Genomic DNA, 13928 nt, shown 5'->3' with positions numbered 1-13928 from the left:
TAAGCAATATTACACCAGCTTCATTTTGGTGCTCTGTTTTAATCTACATAATGCTTTTCATTTTCTCTAATGGGAGATCAGCAGGGTCTGATTAACAGAAGAAAGGTCATTACTGATAAATTCTAACTCAGGGGATAATCTGAGTCTACCTGTCACCCTAGAACAGACAACTAGGGTAGAAGGTTATGTTCATGTGCTCCCTGCTATTCAAATAAGAGTCATCAGCCCAATGGCTCTGCTTCTATCAATTACTTTAGTCCATATCTACTTTTCACTAGACTAAGTTACATCCTTCAGCTGAAGTGCCTGGACATCAAAATGCTGCTTCTCTCAATTCGTCAGTATCCATTTTGATAAAAGAATGATGGCTATGAGGCAAATATTGTAACCCAAACGGGTGCATGGGCAAGGGGAGCTGGGGAGACTTTGGCTGGCTGAGACCTCGCATTCCCATCCTAACACTAACTTTGCTGCCATTAGTAGTGATTACTGTCTGAAGGCTTATTTTCTGACATTCAGAATTCTATATGCAGTCTACTCCAAAGGGTGTTATGCTCAATGAATCCCCTTATTTAGAGGCTGCTGAGAGCTATTTTTGTTCCTTAGCCTCCCCAGCAGTGTACACTTAAAGCTCCCCCATCCTTTTTTGAAGACAGGAGTGTAACAGCTATGTAAGCACATAAGTAGAAAGGGTGAGTGGGGGGACCAACTCAACAAAGGAACAAAAAGACCATGGAGTGAACAAGAAGATAAGAAACAAACTCACTAGGTGAATTTAATCAAGAGACTTACAAAGACATGCACTAAATTCTCATTCCAAACCCCAGGTTTGTGTCTAACCATGGCAACATCTACAAAGTCATTCATTTTTTTTCTTTTTTCTTTGAGACAGGGTCTTGCACTGTTGCCTGGGCTAGAGTGCAGTAGCATCATCATTGCTCACTGCAACCTGAAACTCCTGAACTCAAGTGATCCTGCCTCAGCCTCCCAAGTAGCTGAGACTACATACAGGTGTGCACCACCATGCCTGGCTAAAGTCATTCTTGAAGAAAAGCTAACCTTCAGCTTAATGCATTCCAAATAAAGAAAAAAATTTATACATTAACCATAGTTAAAACTTCATCTACTGAGGCCAACGTGGGGGTATTGCTTGAGGTCAGGAGTTTCAGACCAGCTCTGAGCAACAGCGAGACCCCATCTCTACTAAAAATAGAAAAAATTAGCCAGGCGTGGTGGTGTGGACCTGTAGTCCCAGCTACTCGGGAGGCTGAGCCAGGAGGATCCCTTGAGCCCAGGAGTTTGAGGTTGCTGTGAGCTAGGCTGATGCCAAGGCACTCTAACCCGAGCAACAGAGTGAGACTCTGTCTCAAAAAAAAAAAAAAAAAAAAAAAAAACTTTATCTACCTTAAGAAATTACAGAACAGGAGAAACAGTTATTTGCAGTGATTCAGCCACTATTTCTGTGTACAATCAGAGAATAGGATTTTGAACTCGGTGCTAATAAAATGTTCATTAAGTGAAAAGCATTACGATGTTAACTTGAAGAGATACATTAAGGGCCTCAAATTACTTACCTTGAAAGTTGTTTGGTTAGATGAAAGTCAGATTTTAGTTTAACATTTTTCTTTCTCTCTTCTGACAAATTAGGTTAACAGTCACCAGACATCTTCCTAAACTACAAGACTTCACTCACTGGGATCCGCACTAAGTGGTGGCAGGAAATATTTAGCATAAAAGTCTCTAAGCAAAAATTCCCAAATGCTTTCCTTCCTGCCCTGCATGTGGCCCTTCAAGGTATTCTTCCTTTGTGGACCATTAGATCTGTGCAGGCAGCTGAAGCAACAATTATGTCGACAAGTAGAATCTTAAAGGTGGAGCAGTATATTTTATTTTTCTTATGGCAAAGCAATAGAACAACTCTCCTATGGGGAAGAAATAACACAGGGCCCTGTTTGTTGGAGATATCAAGTGTTCCAATAAAAATAGCAGTTTCTAAGCAGCTGCATTTTAAGAATCTCACTAAAGGATCAAACAGGAAGAGAGAAACAAATTGTTTAAACACAAATAACTTTGACAATTAAAGAACTAGCATGACTAAGCCATGAAAGACAAATGAAAAGCAAAAAGACTGACACTTGAGCAAATTTAGGCCTCCAAGAATGTGGAAGTACTTTTAATTTTCACTGTCACAATCTAAATTAAGTATGCTTAGAACAGAAAGGTCTACAGCCTTTCTGCTGCCTTTCTGCTGCTGGGGAGATACTATGTTAGGGTAGTCTTTAGATGTACTGCATTCCAGGACATCTCAAAGACATAATTCGCCATCATCAACTGGCAAACCAGTCTAGGAGGTCTCTCAACTGTTAGGTGTCTGAAAACTTCACATGCAACCCAAGCTCTTCCTAGGGCAATCAAAGAACACACTACATGAGAGGTGGCTAAAGAGGTGGTTTGTTCACTCTGCCTTAGAAATCCTTTCCAGGTGTGGGATCAGCACAAATAACCTTTATAAACAGCAGAAGTAAATGTTGCACATCATCACAATTTTACTGCCAAGCGTTTACATACTCTGTCCTTGATAATCAATGTGGTGGCCACTGTATCCCACAGTATGGGGAACCCAAAGGTCAGATTTCTGACACGGGCTTTTGTTTTCTAAACCACTCAAAGTTAATAGCATCATGGATGTACAACACAAGCTCTCAGAGAAACACAAAGGAGCATAAGGCAGCATTCATTACTATTGGCTCAATGGAATGCAGACTTCCAGGTATACTATTTTTTTGCCCTCACTAAGAGAATACTGACACTAAGAAAACTCCCTGGACTACCCTCATCCAAAGGTCCACCTATAAAGAAGAGCAAAATATCTTTTAAGGTTAAGGTAACATTTTAACTTTTAGAGAAGAGAAAAATGAAGACATACTTAGGAAACACTCTAATGAAGGCTCAAAATGCTAAACCTAAAACATAGCATGGCAATTCCTCACAAAATTAAACACACAATTTCCACATGATCCAGCAATTCCTCTTTTGGGTATATTCCCCAAAGAAATAAAAGAAGGATCTCAAACAGATATTTACATACCCATGTTCACAGCAGCATTATTTACAATAACCAAAAGGTGGAAGCAACTCAAGTGTCCATCAGCCAATGAATGGATAAACAAAATATGCTATACACGTATGAAGGAATACTATTCAGCCTAAAAAGGAAGGAAATTCTGACACATGCTACAACATGGGTGAACCTTGAAGACACTATGCTAAGTGAAATAACCAGTATTTTATAGGTTACTAGGAGCTTTTATCTACGTTACATTATATAATTCTCACAACCACTACCATGTGAAATAGCTGATATCACCATCACCCCCATTTTATAGATGGTGGAAGGAAGCCCAGAAAAGCTAAGTAACTTGCTCAAAGTCACATAATACAAGGTAGAGACAAAAACTAAAAATCCAGTTTTTCTAACTCAAATATCCATGCTCCTTTCAATACATCATGCTGAGTTTTCTGTTTACCTCCATGGTGGTCTTCAATGCAATTCTACAGAAGGAGTCATTATGGCTTTGAAGAAAAAGTCCTGGACTTGGAGTTTAGAAGACCTATGATTAATTCTCAGCTTTGCCAAGGAGCAACTGTGGGACCTTCCACAATTCACAATATCTTTAAGACTTAGTTTCCTCATTGGACAAAAGAATATTTTTTAAAGTATATAATATACTCTATAGAGTTTAAAGTTTAAAGAAAATAGTATGTAAAAGAGCAACACAAAGTCTAGCACTAAGTAAGTGAAAATAGATGTCAGAAAGGAAAAAAGGTAAACACTTGCAGGCTTACTATCCAAGTATTTTTCCCTAATCTGGCCTTACTGTGGTAAGTGACATTCAAACACATCTTTCCAGTAAGCTCTTGAGAAAACTGACTGGGTATTTGTTACTTTAAGCATATACTCTGAATCTAATTCATTAGCAACAGTGAAAATGATGTGATTATTCTCTGTAGCAAGTTCATCAGAGAAGTCTGAGGAATGAAAATGGAAGTATGAACCTGACAGAGTCATACAAAGAGAAGGATGAGGTTACATGGTTACAGGCATCTGTTCAAGGATCAGTCCATTTCTTTCTCAGCTCTTTAGAAAAAGGAGAGGCCAAAAGCTTAAATCAGCTACTTAATGGCCCTCGGGAAGAATAAGGACAGCAGCCAAACCAGAAACCACTAAAAGGAAAAGCAACAAAATAGGAGATAAAGCAAGCATTAAGGAATGTGATCAAGGAAACAGGCTCCAGACGAAAAGAGGCTGCCTGGAAAGCCTATGTAAATACATGAATAAATAAACACAACATAAATTATACCCATATGCACTTCATATCTAGCCCAGAACCTGGTGCTTCATTCAAACACCCACATTTGTCATACTGCCCTTGGGTCTCAAAGGGATATTTGGGAGAAGGCAATTTGTAATTCTTGATTCTTGCAGAAAATCATATTTATCATAAGGCTTCATCACAGTGTCTGTTATTTGCTAGGTGTAGATATGCATTTATTTGTGAGATTTATAAAACTGTGTTTGCTACAAAATGTCTCTGGAGACAGGTAAGGCAGACCAACCTTCACTGCAATCTTGTTAGCACATCTCACCCCATGCTCCCTCATCCCAGCCCTCCTATCACACACATTTCACACTTTTCCTTTTATTCTCAGATATGCCAAACACTGTAGTAAATCACTGCAGGGACAGGACATTTTACCTTTAAATACCAAGAAAGAAAAGAAAGATACAGAAACAAACAACTCTGTCATACATCAGAATCTACACCAAGTTGTAAATGTGCATTACTATTACTGGGAATGTCTGGCAAGGCTTACATCTGGAGCTAAATCAAGTTCCCCATCTGTTGGATTTGCCTCTTTTACTCAATGTTAATTTTTCAATTGTTTGCAAGAACAATTTAATAACTGCTGAGAAAATGAAAAATCATAGGCACAAAGGGAACAAGAACTGGAAGAAAAGTCAGATTTGGGTTTCACAATACTGAAAGTACTTTCCCTTCTCCATTTACTAACAGCTCATTCCTGTGGATGAGTGGTGCCTCCTCAAGACCTGAACCAACTCCATGTCTGATAAAACTTCATCCAATACATATGGCACTCTGTAATTGCCTTGCTGTTTCATAAAGAACCTAAAATGACTTAGCACCATGGACTCCATTTGCCTCTGTTTGCCACAAATAGAAATAGCCACATAAAGTAAAATGTTAAAGTTCTAGATCCCCATGAGTCATTCACTGAAGTCACAGAGAACAGCAGAAAAAATCCTTTAGAAAAAAGAATGAAAAACCCCATACACAGAAAACACTTTGGCAACTAAGATGCCTGAAAAGGGCTTGCAACCATCTCTTGGTAGAAAATTCATAAAACAGCCAGCACTTTGAGCTATTTCAATATGACAAAAGTCTCATGTATGCCTGCTTTTCTTGATCAAGTACAACAATTTCTTCCACTCCTACAGATACCAGAGCTTAAAATAGTGATGTTCAATGCACTCTACTTAGAAAGGTATGATAAACCTTGGGAAGAGCCAAGGAATTCTGAAAGAAAGAAATTCTCATTCCTTACCTGATATTAACCAACGCATGGGTCACCTTGCTAGCTGCTTCCTTCCACTGGCCTGCATTGGTAGAAAGCCTCAGGACTGTAAAGAAGGAAAGAACACAGATCTGTCAAACCCCTGGTATAAAACACATTTATGAGGAATGAAGACACATCTCAGAATAGCACTCTTAGACTAAGCAAACAAAGCCTATGCCAATCTTCTGTTACAAACATCCTTAGCCTGGAGAAAAACATAGGGGCTTATAGAATTCTCTCAACCATCCATTTTTTTTTTTTTTTTTTTTTTTTGAGACAGAGTCTCGCTCCGTTGGCCAGGCTAGAGTGCCGTGGTGTCAGCCTAGCTCACAGCAACCTCAAACTCCTGGGCTCAAGCGATCCTCCTGCCTTAGCCTCTCAAGTAGCTGGGACTACAGGCGCTCACCACCATGCCCCACTAAGTTTTTCTATTTTTAGTAGAGCCACCGCGCCTGGCCAAAAATGACATTTTAAAGTACTGAAAGAAAGATTTATATTCAGCAAAAATATCTTTAAAAAAAATGAAGGTGACGGTGGTGACCAGAGGCCAGGAAAAGGAGGGGGGAGGAGGGATAAAAGGGAAAAAAAATATATAAACGTATTTATTACCACTGAACTGTACACTTAAAAATGGTAAAGATGGTACATTATAAATGCATATTTTACCTCAATAAAAGTAAATAAATAAATAAAATGAAGGTGAGGTTCCACTTCCAGCATGGCAAAGTAAGCCCACGAAAGCCTCTATAGCCTGCTGATTACAGCTAAAAAACCCTGGATAAAATATGAAAAGTAATTATCTGAGGGCTCTAAAAATTAAGCAAAAGCAGATAGATTATAGAGGGGAGTTAAAACTTGGAGAAACATGCACTTGAAGGGGAAAAAATATTTTCCTCTCAGGCAATCCTTCTTTTTCACTGCTTGCTTCTCCTCTTTCTCCTGGTACTTGTTCCAAATCCCTTCTACTTTTCTCATGATGTATGAGTCCCAAGCAGAAGTTGGGATGTTCACAAATAGTCCCATCACAAGGGATGAAGCAAACTAATCTACAGTGACAGAAAGCATATCAGTGCTTCCTCAAGGATGGGGTGTGGGAGATGGAAATAGGGAGAGGGACACAAGAGAAGGATTCTAAAGAGATACAAGGAAACTTTTGGGAGGTAAAAGATATATTCATTATCTTGATCATTGTGATGGTTGCACATATGTCAAAATTTATCAAAATTTATATATTTTAAATATGTATAGGTTATTATCTATTATACCTCAGTAAAGCTAGTAAGTTGGGGTTTTTTAAACAAGATAGTTCTACTGAGTGGCTTTCTATTCTGTGCAATCTACAGAGATCTTTTCTCACCTTTTAAATTCCAGGTAGGACTGACTAGGCCCCTTCTCAAACTTACAGGGACACATGACCTCTTTCAGAAATAAGTTATACTCACTACAGCTGCAGAGTAAATTTTCAGTAAGCCAATCACTAAAAGGTTCGCAAAAAAGATTTTTATCTAGTGCCCACTTCCACTTGTAAGTTATACTAAAAATACATAGGTACACTAAGATTCCTTAAAATTCTGTAGCTTCTCAAATCACACAGTGTTCCTTTGGGAACCAAGCTCTTCTATTTGCTGCTGTCAGTTCCCACCCACTCTTTCACCCCCATCTCCCTGGCATTCACTGAATCCACAAGGCTCCTTTTCCTCCCTCACAAACATCAACAAAGGGCTGCTAACCAGCTTTCCACTGAGATGAAATCTGAGTTCCTAAAGGCAAAAAGGCCCACATATACCTTTCTGTTGCCTGAGAAGAGGAAACTACTATATTTCTGTGCCATGCAAGAGCAAACAACTAGAGGAGAATCTTTTCCTCTTATATGCCAAAAACCAGACAGCTGATAGAAAGAGAGGAGTAAAAAGAAAAGACAGCTTACCCATGGAGTAGAGGTTGTCAAAGCTCTGGTGCATGCGGATAATCTCATAGTAAAGTTCATCATAGCTGCTGGGGGTTGGCAGGAATGTGTCACCATATGTGATAAACATATTAAATAGGTTCACAATCTAAAAAACAAGCAGACATTCATATACAGGCATTGGGCTATGACGATCAGAAATTATCAGTGGTATGCTGTAGCCAGCTCTTACTGGCTTGCAAGAGCTGAGTATTACATTTTTAGGAATTTTGTAAGCTAGTTGTTAAACAAAGCCATCATTAAAAATTCACGCATATAAACTTACAATTAAATAAATTATATTAAAACGAAAGTAATAAATACTCAAAACTTATCACTTCCTAGTTATTTTCTACTTTTACCATTACCTAATTTATACCTTTTATATCTGTGTGGTGGGAATACCATATAATGGTGTGCTACTGCACATCTCTTCCCAATTCTGCATGACTCTGATGTCACACTGATAGCTTGAAATTGGCCACAGTGAGTGTAGTTACACAATGAAAATCAGCAAATGCTAGGAATCAGGACCTTTTCCCCTCAACTGTTGAACATTTACAAACATACTAGATAATATCCTAAGAAGAAAGTCAAAAGGCACAATGGCTTCCTTCCACCCCAAATAACCAGCCAGATAAACAGACATCTGTAATGTCCCTCAGAAACCAGGTGCAACCATATATCACTTATCTGGCTGGGATACCTCTAGAGGCTTTGCTATTTATCAACACAGAGATTGCATAGTACAGTTTCTCATCTGGGACCAATTCTCACTATTTATATACAGAGATCTGACCTATACCCACTCCTGCCAGACAATAATACTCTCATGAAGGAAAGAGTCCCAGGTTTGTCAAAGACATAGATAAGAGTGAGGATCACCAGTCTAGAGATTCTGATCCAAATGGAAAATATAATCCTGGTTCCCTCTATGGCTTAGTCCCCAGACCACCAGCTTTTCTTTCCATTTCTGCCTCATCGTATAGCTTCAGAAAAAGAAATACTTGTTTTGTTACTCACCATAAGGGCTAATGTAAAAATGTTGTGTTTGGCCAAAAGAACAGTCTCATTTGACATAAGGAACTTCAGCAAATTTATCAAGGCTTTAAAAAAAAACAAAACAAGACATCAACAAGCTATTCAAACCATAATCAATAAAATTAAATGAAAGCAGACTAACCCTACAGAAATCCATTGGGCTAGAATGAATAAGCCTCAGCTACCAAGGTCTCTTAAAAAGGAGGTAAAGTAGGTATATTTGAAGAAAGCACTAACCTTCCCAAGCACATGTCTGCTTATCTGTTCATGAAAGGTTTTTTAAAATCTACTTCTTTTTACCACTTGTTAAAATAGCAATTAAGCTCAGAAATTTGACTCTAAAACTGACATCTCAATGTTCCAAATCTACTCCCACATGGTGATTTCCCCATCAAATTTGCTCAATTTACAGATGAAAATGAGGGTCCCCTTCCACCCTGGGCTTCTAGCATCTATTGTCACCAAGCTTTAGCCATGTTTTATGTTTCAAACACCATTGCTAAAAGGGACATCCTACCAATTCTAAGTGGTCACCACATGTGGCAGCTATACTGTAGAACCTACAGCTAGGCTTCAGCTCTGGATGGGAAGAGAGCTCATGAAGAGAAAAAAGCCTTTAATTGTTCCAGCTATTCAAACAGAAGTGCAGCTTGCTCTAACCTCTCTTGACAGTGACAACATTTACTGAAAAGGTTCCTTTTCTGCTTGGCAATCCTTAGTGAGGGGAGAGATTGCTAAAACCCAAGCAATCTCAGTAAGGAAACTGATTGCCAAGTCCCTAGGTTAACAATGCAGCTTTTTGCAAATAAATATTAAGCACAAAAGAAATTACCAGTTGCTTTGCACTTAATTCACCTAGGACATTTGTCCATGAAATGAATCCTGCTTCTGTGCCCATCTTGAATAATGCTCCTGTACCTAGCTCTCCTATTTGATGGGATACTACAAAAAAGGGGTTCAGCAGCTACAGGCAATCTGTGGTCCTTCTGTCTTCTCTCCCTCAACCTCCACCCTCCCACAGAACCAAAAAAAAGGCTTGACCTCTCCATGTCTAAGAACGTGTCTGCTTCTTTGCCAGCAAAGAAGTTCATTCTCTTACGCTGCCTGGCAGAAGTGGGGAACCTGCAGCCTTGGGGCCACATGTGGCTTTCTAGATCCTTGAGCACAGCCTTTTAACTGCATCCACATTTTACGGTGGTTCATACCTATAATCCTAGCACTCTGGGAGACTGAGGCAGGAGGATTGCTTGAGCTCAGCAGTTTGAGACCAGCCTGAGCAAGAGCAAGACCCCGTCTCTACTAAAAAATAGAAAGCAATTAGCTGGACAACTAAAAATATATAGAAAAAATTAGCCAGGCATGGTGGCGCATGCCTGTAGTCCCAGCTACTCGAGAGGCTGAGGCAGGAGGCTCACTTGAGCCCAGGAGTTTGACGTTGCTGTGAGCTATGGCACTCTAGCCCAGGCAACAGAGTGAGACTCTGTCTGGAAAAAAAAAAAAATTTAGAAAAATTAGTCAGGTGTCCTGGCATGCGCCTGTAGTCCTAGCTACTTGGGAGGCTGAGGCAGGAGGCTCGTTTGAGCCCAGGAGTTTAAGGTTGCAGTGAGCTATGATAATGCCACTGCACCCTATCCTAGACAACAGAGTAAGACTTTGTCTCTGAAAAACAACAACAACAACAACAACAGAAAACCACCAAATTTTACAGAACAAATCCCTTTATTAAAAGTTTGGATTCACTTGAAGGGCCACACTTGGGGATCTGGAGGGCTACATGTGGCCTTGAGGCTGCAGGTTCCCCACCCCTACTGGAGTCCGACTCTACTCCAGATATGTACTGCCTGCCACAAAACTCCCCATCACTCTCAATCCTCTAAAAGCACAGGTACAGTAAAAGAAACAGCAGGAAGGAAAGAACTAGAGCCTGGCTTCACTGACATTCTGTTTCTAAAGCCTGAATCTTCCCCTCAAACACCAAAAAAGCTTTGCTAGGGGATGAACGAGGTAGGCACCCTCATTTATGAACTCTTTACCCCTGCCCTGACTTAAGTTCTCTGGGGCTTCATAATGAAAAGGCAAATGATAAGCAGCTGGTCCTTCTGATGGTGTCTGTTAAGAAGTGATCTGTTGGACTGGATCCCCCTCCCCCGCAAAACAAAAGCCCTATGGAGGCCCATTCTGGATCACACAACCTGTTTAGCTCCTTACCAAGGGAGCACAGGGAATGAAGGGGGCTAGCTAAAATTCACATAAAAATGACTACCCAAGCCAAACTTTCCTCCTTAATGAAGATCACCTTGCTGAGCTATTTAGGGGCCTCCCACCCCACCCCCTAATCCCAGAGATTATATAAGCCCTGTTAATAGATAAACCACCTGACAATCAGACTCTATAAACTCACAAAAGACAAAAGAATAAATAGCACACGTGGCACTCTGCCAAACGTAATGGCTAGAGAGACAGACGAAGCAGCTTTTGCACACATCCACTCAACAAGAGCTTTTGTCCCCAGCACACACAGCGCAAAGATGCAGCCTCAGCAGTGGCTATGTGGTAATTAAGGAGCAGGAAACCTGGAGGAAGGGATGTGGGAGCAATGATTTATTGCTTCTTTGCTGGACTATGGCTAGCCTTGATCTCTGGGATTCAGAGTCAGGGATGACAAACTGATAAATACAAGAGGAGGAAGACAGCAATTCTGGCACAGATCAAGAGGCAACCTGTGTCCCAAGTGCCACAGACATCAGCAGAGCCAAACAGCACAGAGGAGAGTCCAGTACTGCAATACTCTGGGAGTTAGTACCATGGGGACTTGCATTCTGTCCATGATAATTTGGGTTAGATACCACCACCACCCCCCAAAAGCCAGATTTTCTCACCTGGTAATAATTCTCTAGACAGAGTTTAAAAGGCAACTAAAATGAACAAAACAACCCGACACTTGGCACCCATAAGCCTCTGACATCACAGACCATAATTCCTCTTCAAGAGAGAATGTCCCAAATATCCCATAAAATACTGCTTTTTTCCTTCATCATCTCCCTGATTTCACACTCATTATATCAACTGTTCAGTGTCCTATATGCCACTATACACACATTCTCTTTTATTCCCTGACCTGATATGATGGGAGTTCTAAGTCTCTGAAGCTTTGACATAGCTGATTATAGATTTTTAGAGATAGAAAGGACCTTAGAGGTCATTTAATCCACTGTCTTCATTTTGGGGTAAGAGAATGTCACCCCACCCCTCTCAAACTAGCTAGTGACTAAGCTGAGACTAGAACCTGGTCTCCTGTTTAGTGTTCTACCATTAAGAGGAGGAAACAAATAAAGGTGCCAAATCAAGTTAAACATTAAAGGAGGTGAAAATAGTTTAATGGTGTGCTTAGACCTGCTGACTATACTGGTTTTTTATTTATTTTTTATTTTTTTATTTAAAATTTTTTTTTCACTGTAACAGCCCACCATGGAATATACCATTACCAACATTTCTCTAGACTCTGGTTTATAACTTTCTCCATCTACCAGCTGCTCCCGGTTATTTTCATGTATTTGGTCCCCTTTTTCTCTTGGTCCTCAGCTAGCTGTTAAAGTGCAGGTGTTTAATATCTCATTATTACCTTCCTGCTAGTCACTTACAATACAAGAAGATTCCCAGGAGCTTTGCTTAGCACGAGCCACTCTCAGCAGGCTCTCAGCCAGCTCCTACCTCTCTCTGCTCCCTTCTCTATATCTCATCTCTCACACACCTCTCCTTCTTTGCTTCTGCTTCCTCTCTAGTATCTTTTTTTAAGCATGTAACTGTCAACTAAAACTGTTCCTAATTGCCTTACTCAGGGTTGCCTCCTTCAAAATTATGTACTGCATGTGAAATGTAATTGGATACGGACATTAAAGGGAGCCAAGACTCCCTTTCTTTATGCAAAATAAGAACCAAAACAAAAAAGTATGGGTATAAACAATTAACAACCAGATTATTCATAAGCTATTAAGGTACAGAGCTTTGCATGGGGTTTAGACAGCAGGCCAAAGAAGAGAATACTCTCGTGTCAGGAGCAGTTTCAAGGACAGTCGAGAACTGGCACTCAGGATTCTCAGTGCCAACATACAAGTAGCACAGAGCTCAAGCTGGCTGGCTCCTGGTTCACCCCGCTCCACATGCACACACAATTTTAGAAAACTGCCCATGATCCACTTGTCCACTTGATGCCATCTGGGCACATGACCAGCCAAACTGTTCCAAGGACAGTCACAGAAGTGCCAGTACATAGAGGGAAGAGTTAAGGTAACTATAAAAGGGGTTGACTGTATAAACACAGTATTGTTAATCAGTCATATGTCTGTAAGAGTTTGCTATCAAGTACAGTACATGTTATGGTATAGTCATTGTGAAGATATGAGGGGCAGATTGTACAATTTTTTTCTTTAACTTAACCCATTGGTTTTATCATGTTTCTCATTGTTAAATATTAATTTTTAAAAGGAAGCAGGGATAAAGGGCTAACACAAGCCTCTTCCTCACCAAAGGCCTGACTCCTGGTCTAAATGATTTCCAAATAGGAGTGACCTTATGGTATAGAAACTCAATACTGTGTAAACAGTTTTGCCCATTAGGTAACCAATGGCTGCTCAACCCCTCAAAAGAGAATGGTACAGCTTGTTGCAGGGAATATCATTTTGGCTAAGAACAAGCTTGATGGCTGAGACCTTCCAAGCCTTAAGAGACAATGCCCATAGATCCCGCACTCCACAGCCCCAGGAATGGGCTGCACTAAAACACCAATGCCAGATAGATGTATCATACAGGAATGCATTATTTCCTCCAGAAGAGTGACAAGTACAAGTTAATAACTATGCCAGGAGTTCACAAAGAGTATTTCAAATCTTCCTCTTTTCTAATGCCCTATACCTGATACCTTAAAAAGAGACACTGAACTATAAAAATCACTTCCACCAAACTGCATTCATTTCTTTTCAAGGTGACAAACACCATGGGCATAAATGGCAAGGAAGGTAACATTTATTAGGTGCCTGCTGAGTGCTAGACATTATGTAAAGCACTTAATTAATGTACATTATTCTCACTGAATCCCCTCTTAACTAGTTGATGAAGTAGGTATTATTGTTCCCATTTTACAGATGAGCAAATAAAAATTCAGAAAGATTAAATAAGTTCCCAAAGCTACATAGCTGGTTGGAACTAAACTGCATTAAGGGCAACACAATGGGGAGAAGGTCCAGGTCTGTGAAACCATACTGGTTTCACCTAAAGTTCAATTAAATAAACACGTGTTGGGGGTGTG

General features: G+C 40.1%; 1 protein-coding gene across 6 annotated transcripts in view; it reads right to left on the bottom strand.

The window, feature by feature from the left end:
- The window catches only part of ARMH3 (armadillo like helical domain containing 3), a 151554-nt gene that overhangs the window by 67744 nt on the left and 69882 nt on the right, over positions 1 to 13928 (bottom strand). For all 6 annotated transcript variants that reach the window (XR_006739258.1, XM_045568546.1, XM_045568549.1 and 3 more), the window contains 3 exons: positions 8606 to 8688; positions 7565 to 7691; positions 5626 to 5701 (listed from right to left, as the gene is read on the bottom strand). Coding sequence is in view for 5 of the 6 variants with exons in the window: in XM_045568546.1 (XP_045424502.1) it covers positions 5626 to 5701; positions 7565 to 7691; positions 8606 to 8688 (286 nt within the window). In the remaining variant the exon portion in view is untranslated. The remainder of the gene's footprint in view (positions 1 to 5625; positions 5702 to 7564; positions 7692 to 8605; positions 8689 to 13928) is intronic.

This window comes from Lemur catta, chromosome 14 (genome assembly GCF_020740605.2).
Source record: "Lemur catta isolate mLemCat1 chromosome 14, mLemCat1.pri, whole genome shotgun sequence".
Lineage (NCBI taxonomy): Eukaryota > Metazoa > Chordata > Mammalia > Primates > Lemuridae > Lemur > Lemur catta.
Note: the sequence above shows the minus strand (reverse complement) of the source record. Positions and strands in the feature narration are given on the sequence as shown.